General features: G+C 34.5%; 1 protein-coding gene across 1 annotated transcript; it reads right to left on the reverse strand.

Moving 5' to 3' along the window:
• Positions 1-5,787: 5,787 nt before the first annotated feature.
• On the reverse strand, positions 5,788-9,142 carry LOC111905965 (F-box/FBD/LRR-repeat protein At5g56420). The gene is made up of 3 exons (XM_023901698.3): positions 7,916-9,142; positions 7,341-7,481; positions 5,788-6,796 (listed from the first exon to the last, which is right to left on the reverse strand). Exons 1-3 carry the CDS (start codon positions 8,876-8,878, stop codon positions 6,440-6,442), a joined length of 1,461 nt encoding a protein of 486 aa, XP_023757466.1. The 5' UTR covers positions 8,879-9,142; the 3' UTR covers positions 5,788-6,439.
• Between the last annotated feature and the right edge of the window lie 6,838 nt (positions 9,143-15,980).

A 15,980-nucleotide genomic window follows, 5' to 3' on the forward strand; every position in this document is an offset into this window, starting at 1 on the left:
TTATGATTATCATTCGATGACATATTTTGATAAAATGATCATAGTATATCTTAACATTTACTAAGTTTAATGCTAATTGGGTTAAATGTAATAAATAACAACCAAAATCAGTGACAACTTTTTATGGTCATTAATTAGGTAAATCAGTGGCCACTTTTTATGGTCACTAATTAGACAAAAGAGTGACGACCTTTTATGGTCACTAATTATATAAAAACAGTGACGACTTTTAGTGATTAGTGACAACAGTTAGTGACGAAACGGGTCGTCATTGATTTAGTGACCATTACATTTTAGTCACTAATTAGTGACCATTATATTTTAGTCACTAATTAGTGACCACTTTTATCTTTTGGTCACTAATCAACTTTTGTGACAGAACCATAGTGATGAAAAGTGACGACTAGAAGTTTGGTCACTTAATCATTTAGTGACGACACCTTCTATTATTAGTGGCCATTTCGTTTTCGTCATTATCATTTTTTTGTAGTGAGGTAAACATCTTAAAACATTATGACTGCTATGGGAAGTTCTAACCTCCCAAGCTTCAAAAACTGTAACGCCCGAAATCTTGAGGAGAAATTGTTGGGGAGTAAGCCTCTTTTCGAGTTAGACACGGTGTGTTGGAGGGACAAACACGACGTGTCTAGTATGGAAAAATTGCGAAGATTAATAAACCAACACGGCGGGTTGGCAGCTGGAAAGGAAACCCTAATTTTTAGGGTGCTGCACCCTATTAAAAAGCCTTAAGTCCCTTGGCTGACCTCCTTATCAGCCTCAGGGGCGAATCTACCTTTATATAAAGGGTGTCCATGGACACCCCTAAATTTGAAATTTTATTTAGAAGGTATACCATAAGTTTTTGTGGGACACCTGTTATCAAAAAAATTGGAAACCCTTTGAACTTTGAAAGAGAAACACAAAAGAAAGAACAATAAAAAAATTTGATCTTTCATAGTTGTCAATCGTAAATTCGTAATCTATTCTTAATCTTTACGACTTACAAAAAAAGTAAGAGCGTCAATTTAGGAGTTAAATATGCAAAATATTTTCAAAAATATAATAGCAAATAATATTTGAAACTCATACTAATTTGTTTGGTGATCGCATTCCGTCTTGAACCGTTCTTGGTGTAAAAATTATGGACTTTTGGTTCTTGTCATCTCCCTACTCCTACATTCGATTTATTTTCCAGGTAAAGCTCTTTTTTTCTCTGTTTAGGACTCGTTAAATTTCTCTTGGTGTTGTGATGTAGAAGCAATTTATCGCGTACTCTTGGTATTAAAAGTCAAAGTCTACAAACTAGAAGCTATAAAATAATTGCGTACATCATGAAACTAAAACACACCTATTTGTAGACTTACTTTTGTGATGTATGTCAGACATATATTGTGTATTGTATTTGGTATAATACACAATCAGAACTTCCATTTTCCTGGTTTCATTTTGTTTATATAATCCGTTTATGTATTCATATTATAGTGATATGGTACTAGCAAAGATGTATTTATAGATTTTTTAGGAATAAGACAATTTGTATGAACAATTATAATACATTTATAAGTGTTTTTTTAAATTAAATTGATACTTGAACCCGCAAACTCAATCTACTTCTAACCTAACATCTAAATTCACCTAAAAGTTAATAAATAATAGGCTACAATGATGTTATTATTAAACCAACCCGTTAACCAAAATTTTTGACTTATTTATTTTATCATTTCATTTAAGTAGGATACACGTGAATTTGAATCTTAGATTCGCCACTGATCAGCCTCCATTGTTATCAAAACCCTAAATCGAGTTGTAGCCTTCATTGTCAATCATTTGAGCCTTGGAAGAAAGTTTAGTGTTTATTTTGTGCATTGTGAAGGAGGTAGAAGATCTTGAAGTTTCTAATCTTGGATAAGGAAGTCTTGGATCCAGAACCACCACCCATTTTACAATGAGTTTGAGGTACCAAGTTCTTATCTTGATTGCTAGATGCTTAGATCTCTCTTTTGGGTTAAATTGTTATGTTTTAGCCATGGGTTGGATGGATGTTGGGATTAGGACGTCCCAAAGCCTTATTCTTTCAGATCTAGGGTTTTCATGGACTCTTTTGGCATAAAGGTGCCAACTTTATGGATTTAATGGTTTCATGCATTCACTAAGTCCCTTATTAAACCCTTCTTGAGCATTTGAGCTTCTCCTATACATGCATGAATGTGAAGTTGGCAATTTTACATGGTTTTCCAGCTCTAGGGTGTTAGATCTGCATTTTGGTGCTTTGCCCTTGAAGATTAAGTGATTAATGGTTAAGGCCTCACTCTTTTTAAGTCTAGTGTTTAGGTTTGGATCCTTTTCGGTGGTTCCTAGGGGTAAAGTTGGAAACTTTACCCTTTTAGATCTCAGTTTGGTCGAGATTTGAGCTTTGGAGCTCTTGGATTCGATTAAGGCAGCTTAATGTATTTAAGCTATTGGGTCTTGGGCAAACTCGACGAGTTTGTTGTCAACTCAACGAGTTGGGTCAACATGGATTGTTGATCTTGACTTTTTGGCTTTTGTCTTTGACCAAGTTTGTCCTAAGGGGTACTTGAGGTAATCTGAATTGTAACTAAGGAAATTATGGGCTTATGATAAGGCGCATATGGGGTTGGGCCCAATTTTTAGTGGGCCTTTGTGGATCTTTTGGAATTGGGCCTTAGTTTTGGTTCATGTTGGGTCAGGGGTAAAATAGTCATTTTACCCCAAGTATGGATGGTGGGCCTTAGAATGTAACCCAATTGCTAATTGGGTGTTATTTTGATCTGATAGATCGGAGGTGTCATTAGGGTAGCAACTAGGGATTTCTTGCAATGAGCTTCAACATTCGAGGTGAGTCTCCTCACTGTTCTACGGGTCGAAGGCACCAATGTCGGCCCATTTGGTTATGTTTTGTAGGAAGACCTGAGGATAACCCTTGGCATTTTGTATGAAAGACAAGGAGGCGGCTTCTGGCATTCTATATGCAAGACAATAGTCTGAGCTTTGGCAATTATTAGTTAAGTAGCTGTAGATTGTATGTTAGTTGTCTTTGTGATGCTTGCATGAAAGATCAAGAGGTGGCTCCTGACACTTGTATGTAAGACCCCGGGTTTTGCCCCCCCGACTTAGCAAGGAAGACCACGAGGCGGCTTGTGGCATAATGACAAGACTATGGATGACACATAACACCTTTATTGATCGTGATATATGTATGTTAAGTATAGCTTGATGATATAAATGTTATTTATGTCTCGATTGGTATGTGTGGTATGTGGTATTTGGGTAACTCACTAAGCTTTGTGCTTACAGTTTGTGGTTTATGGTTTCAGGTACTATCGGTTCGAAAGGGAAGAGCATGGTTTGATCGCAACACATACTCTCGTGTTTTTATTCAAGATGTGATTTTGGGAATTAACTCCAATAATTGTTTTAGTTAGAAATGCTTTTAAATGTATGGGTCAAGTTATATCTGTGTTTTGATTATAATAAAAATGGAATTTTTACCTAATGATTTTTGGGATGTTACAAAAACCTCAAACATTACACACGAATAATGAAACTAAAAATTAAACCCTACATAACCATTAACATACCAAATACCAGTTATAAAACTGAAATTAAAAATATTTTTGAAAAATAGAAGAGTATACAACGAACATACCTACCCTAAATAATAACAAAACATAATCAAATTTTAAAAAATATATTTGACAAGAATTATTAAATAGATGCAACGCCTTTGAGTTTAAGAATTAGGGGGGGGGGGGGGGGGGGGGGAACGATTTCATTTGTTTTCCATTGTTCCATCTAGGGATGAGCAAAATGACCGAACCGGACCCGACCCGGGAACCGACTTCGGCCAAAATCAAGAACCGAACCGTCTACCGGTTCTTGTCGTGTCTTCAAATGTTGGAACCGGTCCTCGAAAAATAACATCATACGGTTCCGGTTTTTGCCGGTTCTCCCGGTTCCAAAAATCTACAAAAATAATGTCCCGGTTCCGGCTCGATCGATTCCATCGGGTTCCGGTACCGATTCCGGCTGGTTCCCCGGTCCATATGCTTATCCCTAGTTCCATCGTACTAGTAATCGACCATGATTATTTTCGGTTTTTAGGCTATTTTGGATTGTTGAAAGCCTAAACCATCTTTTTTGGGCCTCAAATTAGCTCAGTTATTAACGTCTTTCTAGTCTCTACATGCTCTCTAATGGGCTGAGCCTAGCAGTATACTATAATGAATTCAATGACAAATGGGAATCATGATCGCTTTATGACAAAAGGATTTTTTCTCATGAAATGACTTTTTAAAATATCACAATTATGCAGGGTGTTTGATAAATGAGTAAATTGCATGAATAGTTTAACTTCTATTTGTTGATCTATGAGTCCGTGACATTTTTTTTTATTTTCCAATCTACCAATGTTTGTATTTGTTTCATCCATGTCTTACAACCCTCCAAAGCCATTTTAGAAAGGGTTATTGATATTATTGATCATCTGAGTATTGAAAAGTGAAGACACTTATTTGACCATTACAGATAAAACGAAAAAAATGTTAAGTAGGTCACCGAGCATATAACTTCAACACCAAGTGTCATTTGCTTCTGAAATGGCGTCCACATGAAATTTTTTGATTAATTTTTAGAAATGTTAAAATTATTATTATTAGTGTTGTTATTTTGTTATCTTTAAACCTTAAAGATGAACAAAAATGATGAACATGAACATCACCAATTCTGGAAAGAACATACTTCTACATATAATAATGTTTTACAAAAATTTAATACATCACACAACAAAATTCCTTATTGTGAGGATTAGGGTGTAATTGACTCAAGCCAACTAGAAGTGGTAAAAATTGACACGACACGAAACCCGACACGAAATAAATAGGTTTGGGTAAGATATTTCAATCCGTTTAAATAAACGGGCTGACATGACACGACACGAAAATTAAATGGGTAAGGTTAGGGTTGAGAATTTCAACTCGAATATGACTCGAAACCGACCCGTTTATTTATATGCAAGTTTTTTGAATTATTTAAATAAACTAGAAAGATACAAAACCAAAAGCATAAGTAAAAGAAAACCTTCAAATTGAATTGTTTTGTAATGTTGAAATGACTTAGCCGTCTAGATCAAGATTTCATTTCAGTTTTTCCATTCTCTCCCAAACTACCCAGTCTCTTTCACCACTCTCACATCCTCATGACCTTGTCATCCGCCTCCCCAACTCCCACTCTTTTAATTTTGTCATCTAAACTTGCTATGACTTCATTTATTCTGCCTCAAAACAATTAGTTTTTCATTTCCGCCTACCAAACTCCTACTCTTTCAACATGCTCAATCTTTTAACCTCACATGACACGACATATTTCAAGGTATAACCCTAACCCGAAACCCGACACGAACTCGACACGAAAATAAACGGGTTGACACGACACGACGCGTTAATTAAATGAGTCGGGTTAGAGTCAAACACTTTCAACCCGTTTAGTGTTTCGACACGACACGATTGCCACCTCTAAAGCCAACTCATACTCGAGATCGACTAAAAAATACTCGAAATCAACTCAACATAAGTGAAAATGAACAACATCAAGTTGGGTGTTGGACTGTTGGGTAATCCAAAAATCCAGATCCAACAAGCATTCACATGAAACCAAAAAATCTGGTTTACCCATAACATGAATATTTAGTTATTACTTGCACAGTTTTTGACTCAAAGCTTGTAACATCGGTCCTTCATTCAGCAGAGTCATGAGTTCAACTAGGGGTGTGATCAATCCGAGTCGAGGTGATACAATGTAACAAAAAGGGTAAAAATGTAGCTTTACAAAGCTCACGAGCTTCAAGGGCCAACTGGTTTAACACTCAAGTTGCTCAAGCACAAACTCGGCTCAACTTGAATTGAGTTGATTTCTAATATGTTTTGGGCCGGGTTCAAGGGGCTACAACAGGTTAACAATGGTTCTTTTGAAAATATTTATAAATATCAACGATTTTTCTAAAAAGAAAAATAAAATAGTGACTTGTGTAAAAAAGTTGAAATAATGGTTAATCTGAGAATTTCCCTGATTAACCAATAGAATTTGGAGTTTTGAACTAAAGTATGCTGTTACTGTGTTCATCTAACCCAACATTTAATATCTCTCACAAAATTCCTTAATGAAGAGGATTATGATAGACGTCATTTCAAAAAGAACAAAAGAACGACTTCCCCCTCCAAAAATCACCCTTACGAACCAAGAAATCTGGTCTACCCATAACATGAAAAGATATTCATTCTACTACTTACACAGTTTAAGTGTTTAACGCAAAGCTTCTAACATCAGTAGAGTCATGAGTTTGAGTAGGGGTGTAATCGATACAGGTATTATATTAATAGGGAAAAACAAAAAATGTAACTTTGACAAATCTCACGAGCTTCATTCATGAGCTGGAATCGACTTGAATCAGGACGAATTCTGGTATTTTTGGGCCCAGCCATGGGTTGAGTTGGTTTAGGTTGATCACACCTGTAAGTTTGACAGCTGAAGAAGCCTTGTGAAATTCTGAGACTTGATTCATAGTCTCCATTGACCTCTCATGGAACTTGGCTTCATCACTCCAACTGAAAACCATTTCCTCCAATTCATTTCCATGCTCCAATAAGGAACGGGCTAAATTTAGTTCAGGCTTATTTTCTTGGAATTCAAGAAACTCCACCTTTTTCAGATGACGAGTCAAGATGCTCATTGTTTCAGGTGTAGCTTCATCTTGATTCCACTTGTCCAATCCATAAACATTCTAGATAATCAAACAAAAGCACATGTGAGAAATGGGATGAGTGAAAGCGAGCCACATTCTTCAAGATTGTGATACATAAAAAACAGAGTATTGAATTACAGAAATGGTCCCTGTGGCTGTTTAAATAAATAAATTAACGGTTAACCCTTAAATATAGATTTGTTACGGTAACAGCCCCTGTGGTTGACTAGTCCCACGTGAAATTACTAATATAACCTTTCCTAGTCCTTTTATCTTTGATCTTTAATTGATTTCTATATCTGGATTCTGGAAGATGATGGGAGTGTGGGGTTGGGGTGGGAGTGGGAGTGGGGCCCATGAACTTTGATTTCTTTTTGAATTAATTTATATAAATAAATAAAAAAAAAATCCAGAAAATGGTACCAAATACCAATGCCATCAGGGACCAAAACAGTAACAGAATTCAAACTTAGGAACTGTATGGTTAGAAAAAATAAATTGGAGTGAGAGTGCAGTTTTTGGACAACTACAGTGACCATTTCTGTAATTTACTCCAAAAAATATTAATTTCATATGAGAATACCTTTGGAAAAACCAAATGAAGATACTCCAGATCTGGAAGACAGGTGAGAAATCGGATGAGTACATGTAGGGCATCAACTGTAAGCTCCAACGTCTTGAGATTAGGTAGAGATATAGGGTCATCATCATCTCTAAAGCCCATCTTTTCATATGGAAAAAAAAAAAAAAAAAAGATGACATAAAAAAAGTATTAGGGTTACAAAGACCAATTAGAATTGTCATTTGCACAAAAAAAACATGAAACATAAGCACCGGATGTCATGTTTCATGTTAAGTGCATAATGTGACATGTTTAGATCCCTAAGTGCATAAATTCATATATAATACCTTAGCAGAGATTATGTGAGAATGTTAATCATGATTTTAAAAGTGTCGTATGTAATTCTTGAAAGATTAAGGAAAGATAATGCACCTTGTTAAGGAAAGTAAATAAGCCTTAAAAGCGTGGTATGTAATTCTTGAAAGATTAAGGTGTCAAAAGAGAAAATGTGCAAAATTTATACTAAACGATCAAGCAAAAGGTAAATACAATTATACAAGGATGACAAAACATGACATAAGGGTATAAGAATCTACCTGTTCAACAGAGCGAAGGCTGATCGACAAAGATTCCACATGACGCATGTCATAAAACAAATCATAAATGGGTTCCTCAACTTCAAACAATTCTTCAGCGTAAATCACAGCTTTCTTCAATGAACATAGATTGTTAAAGAGAAACTCCGTAGCTACATAACCCGTTAACGTTAAACACACCAGTTTTGGGCAAGAAATCTCAAGGCTTAGACACATGGCCCAATCTATATCTAATCCCTCCTCAACGTACCCATCATCATCAACTAGTTCTTGGGTATCAATTCTCAGATTCTTGAGCATCGGAGATGAAATAACAAGAGAATAGGCAGGGCAATCTATCAAACTCAAATCCTCAAGCAATGGGCAGCTTTCGAGAAAATATTTTACTAAATCATCCTTCAATAAATCAACATCGTTCAGCTCAAGAACCCTAAGTGCCGGAAACCCTGTAAATTTGGGCACACTTGGAGGACCTCTCATCAAATGCAACCTTAATACCTCAAGCGAAGCGCAAGCCACCAGACAATCGGGCATCTCAATATCCTCAGAATCATCTATTGGGCGAAACAACATGTCAAGCAGTTTGAATTTTCTCACAGCAGCGGCATGAATCCATCGCCGTATGGTCGACATATTGCAGCAACTCGCACACCATAAACGAAAACTATCCAAAACGAGAGGTTTGTTTAGTAAAACCCAATCCACAAACTCTTTAAATACGTCACTTTTCAATATCAGAAATCCATATGAGAGACCCACTCCTCGGGTAAAATCTATGTCTATAGAGGGAATTGAAGTCCACAAATACCTCCATCGTCTCGACAAAATGCTGGTTCGTGTTAATTCTTCGGTACTTGGAATACGTGAAAGAATCAATTGAAGAATATCATCCGGCAACTTACTCATCATATCAACCCCATCTAATTCGCCTTCTGATGCATTTGCTAGCTTGGATTCCTTCATGACTCTGTTACTGTGATGTGAATAAAAAACCACTCAGACAGATAATCAAAACACACACACAGACATTTTATCAATCTCTTTTTTCTTGTTTAAGATCTTCTATCTACATAATGCACTTCTATTCTATTAAGGGTTAGTGTCATAATAAGGCAACTAAGTATTTCAAAGTTTACGGACACTCCTGTCAATGCATTTCTTATTGCACATTCTAAAGCATTATAGCTTCCAACTATATATATTTATCTCATATGAAAACTTTATGAAAACTTCATGTTACACCTAAAAATTACACTAGTTTGATGTATTATTTTTAGAGGTGGCAAAAATTGACACGACACGAAACACGACATAAACCCGACACGAAATAAACGGGTTTGGGTAAGATATTTCAACCCGTTTAAATAAACGGGTTGACACGACACGACACGAAAATTAAACGGGTAAGGTTAGGGTTGAGAATTTCAACTCGAATATGACTCGAAAATGACCCGTTTATTTATATGCAAAATTTTTGAATTATTTAAATAAACTAGAAAGATACAAAACCAAAACTATAAGTAAAAGAAAACCTTCGAATTGAGTCGTTTTGTAATGTTGAAATGACTTGGTCGTCTAGATTAAGACTTAATGTCAGTTTTTCCATTCTCTCCCAAACTACCCAGTCTCTTTCACCACTCTCACATCTTCGCGACCTTTTCATCCGTCTCCCTAACTCCCACTCTTTTAATTTTGTCATCTGAACTTGCTATGACTTCATCTATTCTGCCTCCAAACTATTAGTTTTTCCTCTCCGCCTACCCAACTCCTACTCTTTCAACATGCTCAATCTTTTAACCTCACATGACACGACATATTTCAAGGTATAGCCCTAACCCGAAACCCGACACAAACTCGACACAAAAATAAACGGGTTAACACGACACGACACGTTAATTAAATAGGTCGGGTTATGGTCGAGCACTTTCAACTCGTTTAGTGTTTCGATACGACACGAACCCGACACGACATGATTGCCACCTCTAATTATTTTGTATACATTTATATTCTTTACTAATGTTGAATTGAATAACAAATATAAAGTTCAAAATTAAAACAATAACTAAAAGAAACAAGACTAAAACTATAATTATATCAACAATCTAGAAAATAGAAATTAAATAATTTTTTTATATTAAAGGGTTAATGTCATGGGATGCCAATTTTTTACTCTTTAGCGGAATTTTGATCTTTATAAGTTGAGCTTTCCTCTCATAGGATGCATTGGTATAAATATCTTAAATCAAAGTTCTAAACTTGAAACCTTACTCGCAAATAATCATTAAGCTTCCGATCATCAAACACCTCATAGTTACATTACGAAAAATATATAAAACGTATATAATCATCAACCAAACAAACCAAACTCCCATAATAAAACTAAAATTGAAGACATTTCATCAAAATACTAGAGTATACAAAGAACCCATAAACCCTAGATAATAAAAATAAAAAAATACTTGAGAAAAATACCTTTTTAAATAGATACTAGTTTAAGAACAAATGGGCGATAGTTAACGATTTCCTTTGTTTCCCGCCCAATTTAAGGCTGCATCTGCAGTGTAATCATCCATGCTCCGTGCAGTAGTAATCATCTAATCGACCACGATTCTTTCTGGATTTTGGGCTGATTCTCGATTGCTGGAATTAATAACATTTTTTTGGGCCTCAGATTTGGCCCAGTTCTCGAGGGCTAAGGCTTAAATCGTCCATATACAATAAGCTTTGAAAATATCATAAATATAAGAAAATTACATAAATCGTCCATATAGTAGAAAATGTCATTTATATTATTAATTATCAAAGTATTGGAGAATTACATATCGACTATTAAAGGTCTATCAGCAATAACATATCATTAACATATGTGTAAGAAAGTATAAACTCAAGATTTTCCCAACATCAACATTTCATTCACTATGAAACAGTTGGTTTACATCAAACGAATACAAAAGAAAATCTCACTACAATCACACTCATCTCTCAGATACACATTAGATCTAATCTATTTTGTAAAACAAAATAAACTGATTCTTACGGTATAAACCCTAATCTAGAGAGAACCAAACGAAAGAGAAGAACTGTGAAAAATATCTATCGTACCCAACTGCAACCACTCAACCTTCATTATATATACTCGGATCAACATAAACCCACGGATTATCCATGAACCCAAACCGGGCTTAACAACCCGCGTGCTTTCTTATCCTGCACACTTAACATACACAAAATACCAAAAAACACAAAATAGAAAAAATAACAAATATATAATAACAAATATATACTTAATTATAAATGATAAGTTTGTATATATGATATCTTTCAACACCCCCTCTCAAACTTATCATTTAGTAACATTATGAAGTGAAAACAAATTTAAAAGACCTAATCTTTTTGATAAAAACTCATGTTGAAAACCAGTTAAAGATTTGGTCAAAATATCTGCATTTTGATTTGAAGAATCAATTTTCACTAATTTTAAAATACCATTTTCAAATTTTTCTCTAATAAAATGAACATCTATCTCAAAGTGTTTTGTTTTTTCATGAAAAACAGGATTCAATGCTAATTTAATAGCATATTCATTATCACAAAAAAGTTTAACAGGAGTTAAATTTGAATAACCTAAATCACTCAAAATTTTCAAAATCCACAACATTTCACAAGTAACAGAACCTAAAGCACGATACTCAGACTCTGTTGAAGACCTAGATACTGTACTTTGTTTTTTACTTTTCCATGAAACAAGTGAACCACCCAAATATACTAAATATCCAGACACTGACCTTCTTGTTGTCAAGCACTTTGCCCAATCAGCATCAACATAACCAACATCTAAATTATCAGTTTTAGAGATAACAACACCTTTTCCTGGAGAATCTTTTAAATATCTCAATAACCTAAAAGCAACATTTAGATGTGATTTTCTTGGTTTATGCATAAACTGACTCAACAGTTGAACAACATAACTAATATCTGGTCTTGTTACTGTTAGATAAATCAACTTCCTTATTAATTTTTGAAATTCAGTAATATTACTTATCAGATCTGAATTATCATCACTGTACCTATTGAAAACAAAATTAACTTCCAAAGGAGTTTTAACAGGTTTGCAACCTAGCATTCCAAATTCATGTAAAAGCTCCAAACAATATTTTCTTTGATTTAAACAAATACCATTATTAGTGGGTAATACTTCTATTCCCAAAAAATATTTCAACAAACCTAAATCTTTTATTCTAAATTTAGACTTAAGAAACAGTTTAACATTCTTAATTTCTACATTGCTATTACCTGTCAAAATTATATCATCCACATATACAAGCAAAACAATCACTGTGCTATCCTTTGTCCTAACAAATAACGAATAATCACTTAAACTTTGAACAAAACCAAAATCAGATAAGGAAGAACACAATTTCTCATTCCACTTTCGTGGAGCTTGTTTTAATCCATACAGTGACTTAACAAGTTTACAAACTCTAATATCATTTTTTGTGTGATACCCTTCAGGAAGAGTCATGTAAACATCTTCAACTAAGTCACCATATAAAAATGCATTATTAACATCAAGTTGGAAAATAGGCCAAGAATTATTTACAGCAACACATATAACAATTCTTACTGTAACAATCTTAGCAACAGGTGAAAAAGTCTCTTCATAATCTATTCCTTCCCTTTGGTTATATCCTTTAGCAACAAGTCTAGCTTTATATCTCTCAACCTCACCATTTGATTTGTATTTAATTTTATATATCCAACGACAACCAATAGGTTTTCTATTTTTTGGAAGATCTACAATATCCCAAGTATAATTCCTATATAACGCTTCCATTTCCCCATTCATAGCTTTGATCCAGTTAGGATCAGAAGAAGCTTCAGAATAAGTTTTTGGCTCAAATGTTTTATTCAAGTTCGACACAAAACACTTACTTTCATTAGTTAAACAAGAGTAATTCACAGATTTTTTTCAAGCCATATTTATGAGAACTTTCAACAACAAAGTCATCAAATCTTGCTGGTAAACGAATATTTCTACCAGACCTAGTGACACCTAACAAATGATCATCAGAAGGATTGTTTTGTCCTAAAATACCATCCTCAGCCAATGTAGATGAACTGGGAACATCCTCATCAACCTGAGGCACATGTGCCTCGTCACTCTGGTTGCTGACCACACTAACTGGGGTCTCATCCAGACCATGAACTGCTCCAGCACCATCAGATTGATGGGTTACTCCCAAATCATCTAAACTACTGTTTTCTTGTAGAGAACTAGATAACATAGGCTCATCATAGGAAAATGGGTCACTTGGATTATTCAAAAAATTAGACTTATCAACATTTGAAAAATTAAGCTTGAATGGAAACACTGACTCATAAAATTTCACATCCCTGGAAACAAAAACAAAATTTGTGTCAAGACTTAAAACTTTATATCCCTTTTGTTCCAAAGAATAACCAAGTAAAACACATTTATCTGCACGTTCAGAAAATTTATCCAAATTATTTAATTTTGTTGCAAAGCAGAGACACCCAAAAACACGAAGTTTTTCAAAACTGGGAATAGATTTATAAACAAGTTCATAAGGTGAGGCTCCATTCAACACAGAAGTTGGAGTTCTATTAATCAAAAAAACTGAAGTTAAAACAGCATCACCCCAGTAACATAAAGGCAACCATGACTGAAACAATAAAGACCTAGCAACATTCAAGATATGTCTATGCTTCCTCTCAACCACCCCATTTTGCTGAGGTGTGTAAACACATGATGTCTAATGAATAACACCTTTACTTTCAAAAAAAGTTTTCATGTTATGATTTAAAAACTCAGAACCATTATCAGTCCTAACCTTTTTAATTTTAATACCAAACTGATTATGCAAAATATTAAAGAAAGCATTAACACATGAAAAAACTTCACTTTTAGATTTTAACAAATAAATCCAAGTTGCCCTAGTGAAATCATCCACTATAGTAAGAAAGAACTTAAACCCTTCTGAAGTGATCACTAGAAAGAGATCCATTCTTTTGAAGAGACTCTTCACGAGAAATTATAGAAAAAGCAGTTTTGACACTAGGAAGTGGATCCATGAGTAGAATATGACTCTTAACTTGATTATATGTTTCATCAAGACCAGTAAGAAATTGCATGAGCTTCATCAGCTTAGAATGATCATTTAGTTTAACTGCAGCCTCACAAGTACATTCTGTAAGACTGATTAAACCATCAAATTCTTTCCATAAAGCATCCAGTTTATTAAAATAATCAGACACAGTCATACCACTTTGTTTTAAAGAATTAATTCTTTGATGAATATTAAAGATTACAGACCCATCTGCTTTATTATAGGTTTCAAACAAATTTTCCCAAATTTCTTGTGCATTATCAGAATACGCATGACTAGCATAAATTGAATCACTGATAGAAGACAATAACCAGGAACACACAACTGCATTAGCCCTTTCCCACTTAGTCTCTTTAGTTTTCTCAACCGAATTCTTTTTAAATGTACCATCTACAAACCCTAGTTTGTTTCTAGCCTTAAGGGCCCTAGTCATGGAACTTCTCCAAATACGGAAGTTTTCATTTCCAGTTAGTTTAACAGTAACAATAGTTGTAGTAGCATTATCAGATGGATGAACATAGAGAGGATCATCAAAATTAAATAAATCATCCTTCCCACTCCCTTCAGGAGGATCATTAGGACCAGCCATAAAGCAAACAGATAAAAACAAACAATGAAGACACTAACAATCAGTCACTGTATGACGTCCAGATGGTCACCACGTATGTTGGGGCCCAAGACAGTCAATACAGATCAACCAGGTATACAAGAAAAAAAACTGCACAGAAATTTAACTAATACACTCAAAACATACAGATCTCCCACATTTATTCTACTAAAGAGTTGAGAAAGGAACAAGAAAACGCTCACAGCGATCAGAAGGAGATTTATAGTTCAAAGTGACCGCTCACCTCCCTTAGGGTTGTTCTCTGTCAGAGTTATTTCAGACGAGTGTCCGTTCCCTGACAGAGTTACTTTGACCCTAAACACTGGGATTGAGTGAGCAGACCAGATGATGAGAAGTTTTTCTTCAAGTATAAACCACAGATCCGGAAGGATCGGACGATAACCACCAAATCTGCAAAGTGAAACTTACAATCGCAGTAACTTGATTCTAACAAGAGAAAAAAAGTATCGAGAGTTTCCAAGAACCAATCGATTAACGAATGATCAAGAAACAATCGATTTCAAGTATTAAAGAAGGAACAAACACCAAAATAGAAGAGGAACAGTCTAACCTGTATGAATCTTCTGCAAATCAACAAGAACCTCAAATATCGTCACACAGAGAGGCTCTGATACCATGTAAGAAAGTATAAACTCAAGATTTTCCCAACATCAACATTTCATTCACTATGAAACAGTTGGTTTACATCAAACGAATACAAAAGAAAATCTCACTACAATCACACTCATCTCTCAGATACACATTAGATCTAATCTATTTTGTAAAACAAAATAAACTGATTCTTACGGTATAAACCCTAATCTAGAGAGAACCAAACGAAAGAGAAGAACTATGAAAAATATCTATTGTACCCAGTTGCAACCACTCAACCTTCACTATATATACTCGGATCAACATAAACCCACAGACTATCCATGAACCCAAACCGGGCTTAACAACCCGCGTGCTTCTTATCTTGCACACTTAACATACACAAAATACCAAAAAACACAAAATAGAAAAAATAACAAATATACAATAACAAATATATACTTAATTATAAATGATAAGTTTGTATATATGATATCTTTCAACAATATGTAGCATGTGACATGACATATTCAGATCCAAGTGACTAATATGAAGTCCACATGAATTTTTTTTGATTAATTTTTTAAAAAACCTATAAAACTGTTGTTATTATTATTATTACTATCATTTTTTTTTCTTAAATTATGAAACTTCATTTGTTTTTTACTAGATATTTTTATATCCATGAACATGGATAAAAAGTCAATATATATCGACGGATACCAAACGGGCAACAAGA

This window comes from Lactuca sativa, chromosome 7, assembly GCF_002870075.4.
Source record: "Lactuca sativa cultivar Salinas chromosome 7, Lsat_Salinas_v11, whole genome shotgun sequence".
NCBI lineage: Eukaryota > Viridiplantae > Streptophyta > Magnoliopsida > Asterales > Asteraceae > Lactuca > Lactuca sativa.